The following is a 16,054-nucleotide window of genomic DNA, read 5'->3' on the forward strand; positions in this document are numbered from 1 at the left end:
ATAAATGTTGGTTTGTTCTGACTGTTCCACATGTTGGCCATTTCCCCATTTCTCTTCCCTTTGTCAGGCCTCCCTATTGCCTGAGACACAACAATATTGAAATGAGGCCACTTAATAACCCTACAGTGGTCTCTACATGTTCAAGTGAAAGGCGGAGTTGCATGTCTCTCACTTTAAATTAAATGCTAGAAATGATTAAGTGTAGTAAGGAAGGTATGGTGAAAGCTGAGATAGACTGAAAGCTGGGCCTCTTAAGCCAAACAGCTAGCCAAGTTGTGCATGCAAGAGAAAAGTTCTGGAAAGAAATTAAAAGGTCTACCATGAACACACAAATGACAAGAAAGCAAAACAGCCTTATTGCTGACATGAGAAAGTTGTAATGGTCTATATAAAAGATGAAACCAACCGCAACATTTCCTTAAGCCCAAGCCAAATCCAGAGCAAGGCCCTAACTTTCTTCAGTTCTACAAAGGCTGGTAAGTGAGAAAGCTGCAAAGGAAAAGTTTGAAGCTAGCAGAGTTTGGTTCATGAGGTTTGAGGAAGGAAGCTATCTCCATAACATAAAAGTGTAAGGTGAAGCAACAGGTGCTGAAGTAGAAGCTATAACAAGTTATCCAGAAGATGTAGCTAAGATAATGAAGGTGGCTAAACTAAAAAATCATCAGCATAGGGTGTGGTGGCTCACACCTGTAATCCCAGCACTTTGGGAGGCCAAGGAGGATGGGTGGCCTGAGGTCAGGAATTAGAGACCAGCCTGGCAAACATGGCAAAACCCTGTCTCTACCAAAAATACAAAAATTAGCCAGGCATGGTGGTGGGTGGCTAATCTCAGCTACTCGGGAGGCTGAAGCCGGAAAATTGCTTGAACCTGGGAGGCAGAGGTTGCAGTGAGCCAAGATCCCTCTACTGCATTCCAGCCTGGGTGACAGAGAGAGACTCTAATCTCAAAAAAAAAAAAAAAAAAAAAAAAAACCACAAAAAAATTATTCAGCATAAACAGCCCTTTATTGGAAGAATATATTATTTAAAACTCTTAAAGCTAGAAAGGTGAAGTCGATGCTTGGCTTTAACACTCCACATGACAGGATGACTCTCTTGTTAGGGGCTAATGCAGCTGGTATAAGTTGAAGCCAATGCTCATTGACCGTTTTGGAAATCCTAGGACCTTTAAGATTATACTAAATCTATTTTGCACATGTGACAGCAAAACTCAGATGACAGCCCATCTGTTTACAGCATGGTTTAATGAATATTTTAAGCCCACCTTTGAGACCTACTATTAAAAAAAAAAAAAAAAAAGATTCTTTACAAAATACTACTTCTCATTGAAAATGCACCTGGTCACTCAAGAACTGTGATGAAGATGTACAAGGAGAAAATTTTATTTTCATGCCTGCTGACAGAACATCAATTCTGCATCCCATGGGATCAATGAGTAATTTCAACTTTCAATTCTTATTTTTTAAAAAATACGTTTTGTAAGGCTATAGCTGCCATAGACAGTGATTCCTCTGATGGATCTGGGCAAAGTAAACTGAAAACCTTCTGGAAAGAGACTTTCATGATTCATAGGAAGAGATCAAAATATAAACATTAACAGAAGTTTGAAAGAAGTTGATGCCAACCCTCATGGATGACTTTGAGAGGTTCAAGACTTCCGTGGAGGAAGTCACATCAGATGTGATAGAAATAGAAAAATAACCATAATTAGAAGTGCATCCTGAAAATGTGATTCAATTGCTGCAATTTGATGATAAAACTTGAATGGATAAAGAGTTGCTTCTTATTGATAAGCAAAGAAAGTAGTTTCTTGGGATGGAATCTACTCCTGGTGATGATGCTGTGAACACTGTTGAAATAACAAGGAAGGATTTAAAATATTTCATAAACATATTTGATAAAGATGTTTGAGAGGGTTGACTCCAATTTTGCATAGAAGTTCCACTGTGGGTAAAATGCTATCAAACAGTATCACATGCTACTGAGAAATCTTTTTGAAATGAAAAGTACATCGATGTGGCAAACTTCATTGTTGTCTTATTTTCAGAAATTGCTACAACCATCTAGCCTTCAGGAAACACAACTCTGATTGGTCAGCAGCCATCAACATCAAGGCAAGACCCTCCACCAGCAGAAAGCTTATGACTGGATGAATGTTAAGATGATCTTCATTTTTTAGCAATAAACTATTTTTTCATTGTCATTTTAGACATAATGCTATTATATAGTTAATACACTATAGTATAGGGTAAACATACTTTTATATGTACTGGGAAACCAAAAAGTTTGTATGACTTGCTTTATTGTGATATTCACCTTATTGAGATTGTCTGAAACCAAGATTGTCTGATACCTGGAGTATTTCCAAGGTATGCCTGTATTATAGCCCCTGAATGAATTTATGTATGCAATTTTGGGAAGAGGAACTGACTCCTATAAATTATTATTTATTACTCCTATTCTTCAGCTTCTTCAAAAGACTGATTCGGAGGTAAACAAAGTTGAGCCCTGAGTATAAATGGGTAAATTTTTAATGAATTAAAAGGGTATGGAATCAATGATTATTAAGTATTGTTCTACATTTATTTTTAGAGACCTCTATGAAAATAAAAGATAAAAAGTCAGCTGGGTGCAGTGACTCATGCCTGTAATTCCAGCACTTTGGGAGGCCGAGGTGAGCGAATCAAGAGGTCAGGAGTTTGAGACCAGCCTGATCAACATGGTGAAATTCCGTCTCTACTAAAAATACAAACATTAGCTGGATGTGGTGGCATGCGCCTGTAATCCCAGCTATTCAGGAGGCTAAGGCAGGAGAATTGCTTGAACTTGGGAGGGGGAGGTTGCAGTGAGCTGAGATCGCACTGCTACACTCCAGTCTGGGCAAGAGAGTGAGACTCTGTCTCGAAAAAAAAAAAAAAAAAAAAAATCGATGCCCGCTGACAACTTGATGTGTAATACTGGACTTGTACTATTAGCGCAAGAAAATAAAGATCTTAGAGATATTGTTAAGTGCAGCATGTACATCTGCACAGAAACTTATGGCGACAGATTGTAGGAGAGGCTCTCCTCCCTTGGTCTCTCCTGCAGTACCAGAGCATATTAACTGTAAAGAGCAGGGTCTTCTAACCCCTCTAAGACTATTGTGTCTGGTGGTACTGAGCTCTGATACAATACGCTAACAATTCCTAAATTGATTCTTTACCTCAGGGTTTAATAATGACTAAATGACTTAAGCATTTACTGGGCATGATAATAGTTACATCCAAGCTCTGTAACAGTAATTATTGATGTTTATAGTACACATAGAAATAACAAATGATTGAATATTCATACTAAGTAGGAGTAGCTAAAATTATGAATCTTAAAGCCAAGTCATACTGGGTTCAAAGTTGGTTTCCATTCACTACCAAAGGTAAGCTTGGGCAATTTACACGGTATTTCTACTAACTCTATTTATGGCATAAAATAACAATACTGATAGTACCAACATCAATCACTAAGTCATGTATCTGATGAATGTTTATTGAATAGCTACTATGTGCCAGCCACTATTAGGGTTGAGCATACAGCAAACAATACAGATATGAACCCCAACTCTTTTGAGCTTTCATTTCATTTGTGAGAACTAAGCATTTAGTATCAGGTATGGGGCACATTAAATTTTCAAACAATGTTAAGTATCATTACCATTAGTTAATGATGATGATGATGATCACATTATGTCTCATTATGGAGTTGAGAATAACACAGTTTCTGTATGTGGGAAAATATTTCTGGTCCATGGCCCTTAAACTGTGCTTCCCTCCCACAGGGGTGATTTGAACTGAGATTTGGAACTCCTCACTGGGATTCTTTATCGCTATGTCCACTATTTGCTGATGCACTTATTCCATGAATATTCAAAATCATGTATTTATTAATGTATTATCAAAGCATTAAATTCCTTTCTATATATGCTGAAAATATTTCTATTCAGCTAAAGAACATTTTATGCCTGGCTGAAATGTGTGTAGAATTATCCACAAAGTCATTTACATATATATATATCTGTGTGTGTATATATGTGTGTGTATATATATGTATATATGTGTATATATGTATATATATGTATATATGTGTGTATATACACACACACATGCAAGTGTGTACATGTATGTATCTATGCCAGTGTTAGAAAAGGAATACATGGACAAAGGAATCAGAGTGTGATTAGGAGGATCAGTCCATGTGGAATGGGAGTCAAAGTTGTTTAAGGTATCACAGAGGAGGCCACAAAGTGGAGGGGATGAGACGAGTCAGAAAAAAGTACTTCCAAAACTGATTAGCCATCAATGGGTTTGTATTTATATTTTTGCCTTAACTTCTACAAATAGCTCCTCTCACAAAAGTCATTTTGGAAACTTATCTTTCAAAGTTCGTAAAAACATCAATGATTTTAGTTATCTTCACTTAAAGAGGGTAATTTATCATCTGGTCAAGTGTGCGTGTGTCTGCCAGGAAAGCTGTGAGCCAACATACATCATACTCAGTAGCTTCAAGGATTCGGTTTGCCTTCTTGTGTGTATTTGAATACAGAATTCATTTTAATCTGACATTTTTTACCTCTCATCATATTTTTCTTCTAATTAAGTTCTATAAATGTATCTTCTATCCGGTTTGAGCAGTAATAAATTCTTTACTTAAATTGGCCTTCTGAAAGTCACAAACCAACATTATGATGAATTGCAAAATGAATAATTTCCCTTCCACTGTGTTTATTTTGAGCAGCAAAATGCTGGAGAAAAATGAAAAAATGTTTCACTAGAAAGAAGGCCATGCCCATAGTGGTTACATGGCTTTGACCTGAATGCTGCTAATGTTGAAGCCAGTAAATTCCCAAAACTGTGTAGGTCTAATTTAAAAATAATTTTTCAGTTGATAATTTTAGAGTTTAATGATATTAATGTAAGGTATAAATAACGAGATATGGTTTGCTCTCACGTAAGCCTGGAGTTAGTTAGCCATGTTGGTGTGGACTAGAGCCATGATTTCTTTGGGAAATGTATTTCTTAAAACCCATATTTCAGCAGAAAAGAACGAGACCATTTATAGAATAGACTAAGGGAAAAATGAACATGTGATTGCTATTTTTTAAATCATCATATGTCTTACCGAACTACATAGGCAAGTAAATGTATTATGTCTTTGAGTTTAGATGGCCAAATTGAAATTGAACAATTTGTTACTAATATTTAGATTGGAATTTTAATAGGTGCTTAACATTGGACATATCTGTTCCCATTACATTGTAAGGCATAGATGATACTTTATATAAATAAGATTAAAGCATTACCATAGATAAAATATCAGGCATTAACCTTGTATACTTTGATTTTAAAATAGTTAAGCTCCAGTATTAAAATAGCCACAGTGATCAGAGTCCAGTTCAAATAATAGTGCTTAATGTGTTAATCATTAATCTTACATACTTCTTTCTTATTTCCCTCTATGCCTGTATGGAGTGGGAATTGCCTTCTGAATCTTGAATTCATTACTGTAATTTGTGTACCATGCATTGACTGAAGCCAATTTAAGTGGTATTTTAGGATAGAATTTTAGTTCCTTCACTTTGTGTAGATAGTGGGCCATGGAGTTAATGTTTCATTTATAGTATTTATTACAGAACTATGATGATGTGGCTATGATTCATGATCTTTTCCTGGATAATGGCTGATTTAAGACATATGATAGTTTGAAAAGAATGTTGATGTTCTATAGTAACCATGACCACTGGTCCAAATATCCCAACATAAAAATGCCATTGGCATAATTTTTCTTCCCTTAAAGAAAAACCAGAATTACTCTTTTCAAACCAGAATTAGATATGCACAATCACCTAAACCAACCACTTTGTCTTGCAAATGAGGAATCCGAGATCCAGTGAAGCTGATTAGATTGATGGAGATCAGAAAGTTATTAGTGTTAGAGCTATAGCAGGGATGCAGAACCTGCTTCCTCTTATTTTGGGGCCAATACTCTCAAAACTATCCTGCCTTCCTAAAATCGGATAACCACTGCCATTTCATTTATTCACATCCTGAAAACTCTTTTTTCTTTTTCCTTGTGCAGTGTCTCCATGCACCCCCACAAAGACATCCTAGTCTCCTGTGGCGAGGACCGACTCTGGAAGGTGTTGGGCCTTCCAAAAGGCAACGTGCTTCTCACGGGATTTGGCCACACTGATTGGCTTTCAGACTGCTGCTTCCATCCAAGGTCAGTGCACAGGACTCCTAGAAATAGCCTAATCTCTCTAGGAACGTGCTTGTTTACTCTGTTTCCGCACTCTGCTGTCTTTGATGATGTTTTTCTTTCTGCAACAACACATCCTACACTGAATTTCGAAGTGTATAGACAAATTCCCCCTTGGTTTTCATTATATTGACTTTTGACTGTTTTTGATATTTGGTACGTGTAAAACTTAGTCCACATACTTACACATTTAACCAGAGGAATAAGCTTCTCAGGACAAGCATTATTAACATTCCTTGTGCTCACAAGCCCTGACAAGGCACAGAGATTTCTAGTCAATAATGCATGCCAGAATTTACTTTTGTTAATCTTTGGAGTGTTCCTTTTAGAGTAAATTTATGTACCAAAAAGAATCAGAGAGCAGTGATCAATTTCTTTAAAAATTCAGTGACACTCAAGGTATTAAAAAGAACAAAGTAGTACTGAAAACACTGGGCCCTGTAATTTTTGAAATTCACTGAACCTAAATTCATTTATACCTAAAAGACCAAGGACACAGAAGGGAGAACATTCTTAAAGACACAGATAGAAAACTGTCCATAGTTCCTTGTGGCCCCTTCCTACCGCCAATCTTGTTTTCTGTTCATCATTCTTCTTGGATCTGCTTCTTTCTAAAACTCTCTGGCCTGACTACTTTTGGTAACCCATAGTTCTTTGTGCTTTTCTAAACCATTCTATTTGGAAATTTTGTTCTTGGGAAGATTTCTTATGATTTATTTTCATGTTTTCACTCAACTCCTTTTTAAAATCAATTTTTCTTTTATCTTTGCTATGAATGTCTATGAAATTAGATAGAACATTTTTACTTAAATTTAGAAATTTGTAAGTTAATGACAAGAGTAAGCTAAGTTTGTTTTTAACTTCTGAATATCTTTCCAAAGTATAATTTATCTTTAGTACTAGATGTTTGACCCTACTTTATGAACAGGCAGTGTATTCCATATCCAGTATGTAAATTAAACAGAGCCTTGCCACCCTCTCACCTCTTAGGAACATAAAACCCATTTTGCAGGCAGCGACAATACAATTAGAAGTATTGCCTATCGCTTATGTAGCTACTGGGCATACTAATCAGATTTTGATAATGCCCTGTTACCATGACAGCCAGTGACTCAGAGATTTTCTCATTAGTGTTTGACCAGCAATGGTCCTTTTAATAGATCTTCCTCTTTCCCATTCAATTACTGAAATTAATATGAGGTGAGATACATCATTATTCACTTATAATATGAATTTACATTTAGCAATTTCTTACGGCAGAATTGTAGTAAAATACTGCTATACTGTTTGCTTTTTTTCAGTGCATGAGACAAATATAAGGGGAGAAAATAAACATAACCATAAGTGTTTTTAAATGAGAAATATTGAATAGCAAATGTTCTTTTTGTAGAATTAATAAAAAAAAGATTATTAAAAACAACAACAAGGTCAATTTTGGTTTATTTGTGGTGAGACACATTCTGAAAGTGTTTACATCTCAGACCACAAACATTTTATAATCCTTGTATGCAAACCAACACTAAATAGCATATAAATATGAAAAAATATATATGTACCTACAGATAATGTTGATGGATTTAAAGTTGCTGAAATTTATGTTTCCTAGAATTTAAATTTGTAATATTTGATTTTTGGTTTGGTTTATGTAATTTGGTCAGTAAGAAAAGATAGTTAGTTACTGAAGATAATATATTTCCTAACTGATGGTATACTTTGTCTATAATTTAAAATCAAACCTAAAATAAGTTTGACTTAAATATTATACTCTAATCTGTAGTTGAATCTTCAGTGAATACAATTATAGTCTTCAGAGTCCAGCTCTGGGCTCTGGTTGATTCTGCTTTCTTGGAACCCTAGTGTGGACACAGTATATACTAACTTTTATTTTCCTCCTATACACTTCACACAAGAAACATAAACTTTTTCTTAGTTTTTTTTCTTTCCTTTGCTTTTCGCATTTCCTTTATTTTTAATTTCAGTTGCTTCTAGTTGAATGTTTTCTCTAACTTCCAGCTGGATGCATTCCTGACTACAATGGTAGCTGACACTGTCAGGCACTGTCTCTTCTGCAATAATGACATATTCACATTTTGTTTGGAGGTCAATTAATCTTTGACATGATTGTGGTTCACCTTGACTGACATCAATCATTCTTCTTTGTCCTATTTCTCATATCATAGCCGACATCTCAAGTGCCTAATAATAAATACAACAGGCATAGTAATACTCATATCAGGCAAAAGAAGAGTGACAGGTTAAAAAAATGAATTGAGGGGATAACTGACACTTGAGAATCCAGCTAATATGATGTCGAAATATATAAAACAAAAAATCTCATAAAACAAGATGATAGTAAAAAAATATTATAATCAGAAAGACTTCAAGGTACCTCTTTCAACTTTTAATCTGTCAAGTAAACAAAATTATAGTGGAATTAGAAGAATTAATATGATATTAAATATAATTAATAGTATATATTTACCTCTGTACAAGGAGAGAATATAAATTTTTTAGTTCATTTATGGTTTAATTTTCAAAAAGGCATAAATTCTTTACCCAAAATCTAGCATAAATTCCTCATAGTATAAATTATACAACCCATAATTTATGACCAAGATTCAATGATAAAAGGTGAAATGAAGTTAATAACCATTAATGAGAGTAATCACAAATTATTAAGACACATGTAAATGAATACTGAGTCGAAGAGGAACTATAAACTTTCATTACATAGTTGGTAAACATTACAACTACAACACTTACCAAATTTATGAGATGTATCCAAAGCTGTATTCAGAGTAAAATTCATAGCTTTAAATTCTTTATCATTAAATAAGAAAAAAAGAAAATAAGCGGATTATGAATTCAAATTGAAAAAAACGATGAAATACAAAAAGCAAAAGAAAAAATCAATGAAAATTAGAAATTAATAAATTAGAATAGATATATAATTATGTATATGTTATATATCGATGAAAACTTCTGAACTTATATATATAATATATAAACAGTTATATATAAATTAAATATCCATATACATATAAATAATAGACATATATACATGCACATATATATGTAATTTCAGCAGTTTTCTGTCCTCAAGGGGAAAAATAGTGAAGAAGCTACAATACATTAGATGTCCCGGAAAACTGCTGAAAATATGTTAATAAGTGAGGAAACATTAATATAAATAGCAACTTGGAAGGAGTTAGTACTGGATATACAGAAACTAGAATATATATGCACTTCAATTTTTTAGGAAATAATAAATCTCTATGAAAGTAAACATTATCAATACTAAATCAAGATGGAAGAAAAACCTGGACTAGATTAAAAACAGTTGAAGAAACTGAGTTTTAAAGTTTTACCTTGCATGCCCATCTTTAGCAGTTTTATGAGTGAGATTTTAGAAACTTACCAAAACAAACAAACAAAAAAAAAATAAAGAAAAAAGAGTGTTAGAATAAAACAGGTAATTTTTAGGTTCATTACCTAGCCCAAGGACAGAAAAAAATAAAAGAGAAATTCATTACTGGTTTTAAAAATAGAGCATAAGCATAATTTTAAACCTAACAGATATAGTACTCACATGGTAACCCGAGACCCATTTCACTATTATGAATGCAAAACTTTAAAAAATGATACAGAAAATGAAATTCAGCTGTATGTTTAAAAAGAGCAATATACAATGACCAAGTAAGATTTGTACTTGGAAAACATGAAATACATAAATGAACTGACTATGAGGACGTCATATAATAAATTATACTAATAGATACTGAAGCTTACTTTAAAAAGTGGCATAAATCTAGCAACTATACCTGTCAATACACATATGTTTGCATACATTGTTAGGTTCCATGTGTTGGAATTGATTAGGGGAATAGATTTTGGAACAGCTAAAAACTATTAATAAGATCTACCAGGTGAATGTCAAACCTAGATATCATGAAGCTTAATGAGTGAAAAGCAGAATGGTGCTTACAGGAAATAGCTCAAGAGGGGAACATAAAACCAAACAGGTAAAAATGTAGATAATCCCCAAAGTCAAAACAGGAGCAAGAGTCCAAGCTAATATCTGTCTATGGAAGCTTAATTACTTCTCCAGTTGGTGTTTACTCTCTTTAAATTTTGACTACATATTTTCTTTTTTTCCCCCTTAATAATAATGACTACTTTTTGTTGCAACACTAACACCATCTTACATATTTGTAACTCAAAAAATGAATGTGGAAATCCTGTAAGTTTTATACAAATATAATGCAGACTATACAAAGAGAAGACATTTAAAAATGTGCAAGTCTTCAAAACACTGCATTGCCTCAAAATAATACTATACACATAACCGATTATTTCTATCTGTTGTTTACAGTGGAATTGGTTCTGTTTGTATCTAAGATTTTAATTTCCTCAGTAGGACTTGTCTATCCAGATCTTTTTAAAGAAGGACATGGATAACTTTCATTACTGTGTAACTTGTCATTATTACATATTTACCACTAGATGGAGGTTATATATCGGGAAGATAAAGCACCCTTTGCATTTACTTGGTAGACTGATGGAAGTGTTGGTAGCTGTTGAAAGTGATTCATCAATCATTGAAAATGATAAATGGATGGAACAATGCAGGGACTGTGCATTAGCGCAATCTTTGCACTACTGAAAGAAGAAAACATACATTGCCAAAAAGTGGGAACATAAACATACCCCAGTGCAAGGTAGAGGTCATACGGGTGGCCCGTTTTAGAATGCTAGCTTCACCATTGCTAGTCTTTCCAGGTTTCTCTTCTGTGAAATAGAAAGGATGATGATGTCTACTTTGTAGTTTGATTGTGAAGACTAATGTTATAATATCTGAAAAACACAAATATGATTGCTAGGCACACATATGCTCAATAAGTGTTAGCTATCATCATATTTTTCATTGATACAAATTTTAGAACTTAAAAAGATAGCTCAAACATTGTTATAAAACTGGCAGCCACACAATGGGCTACGAAGGGAAGAAGCAATTTTGTTTCTGGATTATACTAAATCCTGTTGGAAAAATGATATGCAACCATCAATATTAGTTGGTAAAATTCTGTCTAAAATTCATCCCCAGTAAATGATGAAGATAGTTATAAACTGAAAACCAAATTCAATTACTTCAAAATGTATGTTATCTAGCTGTTCTCAGCTCATAAAATGTAAATATTTCTTTAAAATTGTGCCAAACTCATCCTATTTTTTTAATAAAAATGAGAAATAATTCTGCATGTTTCATACTCTTTTAAGATTTTAGATTATATTTTAGAAGGAAAACAAATTTGGCCAGAAACATCAACAGAATTCCATTTTAAAATCATCTTTTTGATTTGTTTTTTGCACAATATAAAAAATATAGTGGTTGAACTTCCTTATCCACAGGCATGTTCTATTTTTGGCCCATTTAGACCAGCTTTGGCCAACAAAAACACAGAGTTACATAATCAATATTCAGGTTAATAATGTTAGATCAGTAAAACTCATGTTACATTACTTAATAATTTATTAGTTGGTCTTTACCTACCAGAGGACTGCTTCGTAACAGTGATGTCCAGTTCACCAACGCTTGGAGTTGCATTTTCTTCTGTATGACCACAGCTTACTATGTGAAACAGCATGTAATTCCCCACATATCTCGCTAAGCGAAAGCAGTTGGATTAGTGGTTTAAACAATTTCACAGTGCCACGTTTTATCCTGAGTTCCCTGCCTGAGTCAGAAATAGAGCTGACAGCATCCTGTTAAACAGAACTTCTATCCTTAGGAGCTGATTTATGAATTGTGAATAAATGGACCTCTCCAAAATACCTCATATTCTCTCTTCACTGTACAAGCTACCTATTCACATATTTATGTAGTGCCTAAAACCATAGTATGAAAATCCCTTGACAAGTACATTATTTAGATTTTTAAAAATATATATACATGGGACTGGGCACGGTGGCTCACGCCTGTAATCCCAACACTTTGGGAGGCCAAGGCGGGTGGATCACCTGAGGTCAGGATTTCAAGACTAGCCTGGCCAACATGCTGAAACCTCATCTCCACTAAAAATATCAAAAATTAGCTGGGCGTAGTGGCCGGCACCTATAATCCCAACTACTCAGGAGGCTGAGACAGGAGAATCACTTGAACCCAGGAGGCGGAGGTTGCAGTGAGTCAAGATCGCACCATTGCACTCCAGTCTAGGCAACAAGAGTGAAAGGTCGTCTCAAAAAATATATATATATATGTGTGTGTGTGTGTGTGTGTGTGTGTATGTGTATACATATATACACACGGAAAACTTTTTATTTGGTATAAGCTAAAAGTTAAGAGTACAAATTTCAAATTATTTTTAAGAATACAGATGTTGATATATTATCTCTCTAAAGATTATGATGTCTTCTTTCTTCCTGAGCTGCAGAAGTAGCTGTTTCATAATCTGGAAAATGTAATAGACTTTTATTAAGACAATTTTGACATGTCCCTGTTAAGTAATAATATTCTACTTTATATTCTTTGCAGAGGTATATATTATGCTTCTGTTCTTAATGTAGTTATCATCTTTATGTGAAGGGGCTAAGCATTAAAAATAACAGTATACTTCTTTAAGTAGTTTTTTTTTTTTTTTTGTCTAATTCTAAAAGTAACACAGGATCATCACAGAGAAGTGTTAAAAAGAAAATAGATATTTCTCACAGTCCCACAACTCAATGAAAACCACATTTTCATTGTAAAACCAAACTTGCAAGCGTTAATTTTAGATTTATACACATTTACAAATGCCCTTATAATAAGGTCCATACGTATAGTAGTTACCTGCTTAATATTTGATCAGCTAATGTTGAAGAGGGACATTTGGAAAGGAGATAACCTTTAGATGTATCTGCATTGGGGAAGGCCTTGTTTGAATGTTGACATCAGTTACCTTTTAAACAGCAACTGCCATATGTCAAGTGTTGCAATTGTATGTGGCAATTATAATGCTTTGTATATTTACGATGCTGCTTTCTCTTCCTCAATTTGTAGAAATACTACATACTCTGTGTCCTTTTTATTCATAGTTAAATTGAGGCCATATAACTGATCTCTGGCCAGAGAAATGTGAATGAAAGTCACATTTTCAGCTGTTGCACATTGAAGAGCAAAGTTTAGCTCCTTCAGGCTCTCTTCCCTTCTCTTCAGAACCACATGGTACAATGACATAGCTTTATAATGGCATAAGACTGCTTGCTTTCCGTTGAAATGGGATTATAACCAAGATAAATCAAGGTATCTTTGTTATATTAAGCCGTATAAGACTGGATAGTTTGTCTGTTTGGGCTGCTAGTATTAAGTATCCTCTAAAGTGAAATTTTATGTATTATAGATATATAAATATCAAGACACTGCCCAAGAGCTTTCCTCCACCAAGTGGCAGAATCTGGTTTTACGCAAGATGTGACTTTTAAAATCAGACTTATTTTCCAGTATGGGTGTGGCAGAGTACTTGCTTTGTTATTTTATTTAAACTCCCAGCGCCTCAGTTGCTCATTTGTAAAGGATGATAACATACATCAAAAGGCTTTCATGAATGTTCCACGAGAAAATATATATAAAGCATTCAGCACAGTTCTGATCTCAGAATAAGCATTTGGTAAAAATAGCATTATTATGGTTGTTGCTATTCTTTGACATAAGTAAGATTCTAACCTCGGTCTGGTTTGTTGTGAAACTAGTATTGCCTCTAACTCTATTGGCCTCTTTTTCTAGAAAGAAAATAATTTTTAAAAAACTCTTAGGAATGCTATAAGCTCTTTAAGGCAAGGTCTATATCTTACCCATCTTTGTATCCCTGGGGCACAGAAGGTCAACTGAAACACTATAGAGAATGAGAAATATTTGTTGAATTAGAATAAACAGAATTGAAGGTGCTAGACCAGAAATGTGACCAATTTATTTCATTCTCCCACTAGGTATTATGTAATTTTAGGGATATACTCACAAATATACACATACACACACACATACACGTACCATTCATTTTTTCTGAAATCCCTTTATCAGAAGAACCTACAACCTAGTATTAGTCCTGCATTGGACATAAAACCCTAAAATACAAAATCTTCTATAAATAATATTACACCAAGAATAAATTTCAGTCAAAACCCAATAATAGAAGCACTTCCAAAATGGCAGGGTAAGGACATTCAAAAATACACTCCTTCATAAAAGCAGAGAGAATATGGGCGGAGAGGAGGGAATGTTAAAATCCACTTTTTTGGAACACAGGAACTTAACCAAAAGCTTGCATCAACCCGAGGAGCACTTATTCAAGAAAAATTGCTGAATATTACTAAGAAGAGTGAACTCTTTTATGTTTTAACATTCTCCAGTCCTAGATAGAAAAGGTGGAAAGTGAAATGTCCAAAGGGTATCTGAATCACACTGACATATTTCTAAGAATATGGAAGGACACATACATGCAAGTGGAGGGCTGTGCACATGCATAGGAAAGATGTGAGAAGGGTTTAATTTCTTGCATCTGGTTGACCTCAAGGACTTGCACAAGCAGGAGGTAAAGGCTAAGGCTAAGTTGTAAACTTCAAGATTGTTAAAGATGTGTCCTAACATGCACAAAGAGACACTTGCCAAAGATTGGATGACTTACTGGTTCAAAGCATTTAATCACCAGTTGACCAATCATTATTTGGCTATTAAGCTAATCTAGAAGAAAATTCTGTGGCTACACCAAACATGGAATACAGACTTTACTGAATTACCTCAGGAAATTCACACACACACACACACACACACACACACACACACACACACATATACACACACACAGCAAACAGCAGTAACAACAAACCTTAGAGAGAAGAAAACCTGATTTCCAGAAATTTCAAATTATTTAAAATATCAGGTTTTAAACAATGTCAAAAAATTGAAAACATAAAAAGGAACAGGACAAAGAACAAAACTTATGAATATGTCATGTTATATGACAAAGTGGCATTAAAGTTGCCGGTGTGATGGAAATCTGTAATCAGCTGACTTTAAAATAAGGAGATTATATTTGATTATCCAGGTTGACCCACTGTAATCACAAGGTTTCCTTAAGTGTGGAAGATGAAGGTAGAATAGAATGGTCAGAGTAAGAGTGGTGTGACATGAAAAAGGGATTCTCCCCTAGAGAGACCAGAGAGAACCAACTCTTATAACACCTTGACTTCAACCCAGTCAAACTTATTTTGTCCTTATGGCCTCCAGAACTGTAAGATAGTAACTTCATGTTATGTTATGCCACTAAGTTTATGGTAATTTGTTACAGCACAAAAAGAAAACAAATACACTATTCTTCCACAACTATAGTTAAGTTTTATATCCTAACCTTGTGTCAACATACAACTTTGATGAGTTCATTTATTTATTGAAAACATTTTAGTATATTTTTTAGAGTTCTCTATATATAAGATTGTATCATCTGTGAAGAGAGATCATTTTACCTTTTCCTTTCTAATCTAGATACCTTTGATTGTTTTTTCCTTATCAAATTGTTCTGGCTCGAACCTCCAGTACAATGTTGAATAGAAGTGATAAATGAAGACATCCTTGTCTTATTTTTGATTTTAGGTAAAACATGATCAGTCTTTCACCATTAAGTATGATGTTAACTGTGGGATTTTTGTAGATGTTTTTATTAGGCTGAAGAAATTTACTTCTATTTCTGGTCAAATATGTTGATCATGAGAGGATGTTGGATTTTGTTAAATGCTA

The 16,054-nt window shown here is 34.2% G+C and overlaps 1 protein-coding gene across 3 annotated transcripts in view; it reads left to right on the forward strand.

The window, feature by feature from the left end:
* The window catches only part of SPAG16 (sperm associated antigen 16), a 1,132,640-nt gene that overhangs the window by 551,948 nt on the left and 564,638 nt on the right, over positions 1 to 16,054 (forward strand). For all 3 annotated transcript variants that reach the window (XM_025405273.1, XM_025405272.1, XM_025405275.1), the window contains one exon: positions 6,109 to 6,252. In XM_025405273.1, the coding sequence (XP_025261058.1) occupies positions 6,109 to 6,252 (144 nt within the window). The remainder of the gene's footprint in view (positions 1 to 6,108; positions 6,253 to 16,054) is intronic.

This window comes from Theropithecus gelada, chromosome 12 (assembly GCF_003255815.1).
Source record: "Theropithecus gelada isolate Dixy chromosome 12, Tgel_1.0, whole genome shotgun sequence".
Classification (NCBI taxonomy): Eukaryota; Metazoa; Chordata; class Mammalia; order Primates; family Cercopithecidae; genus Theropithecus; species Theropithecus gelada.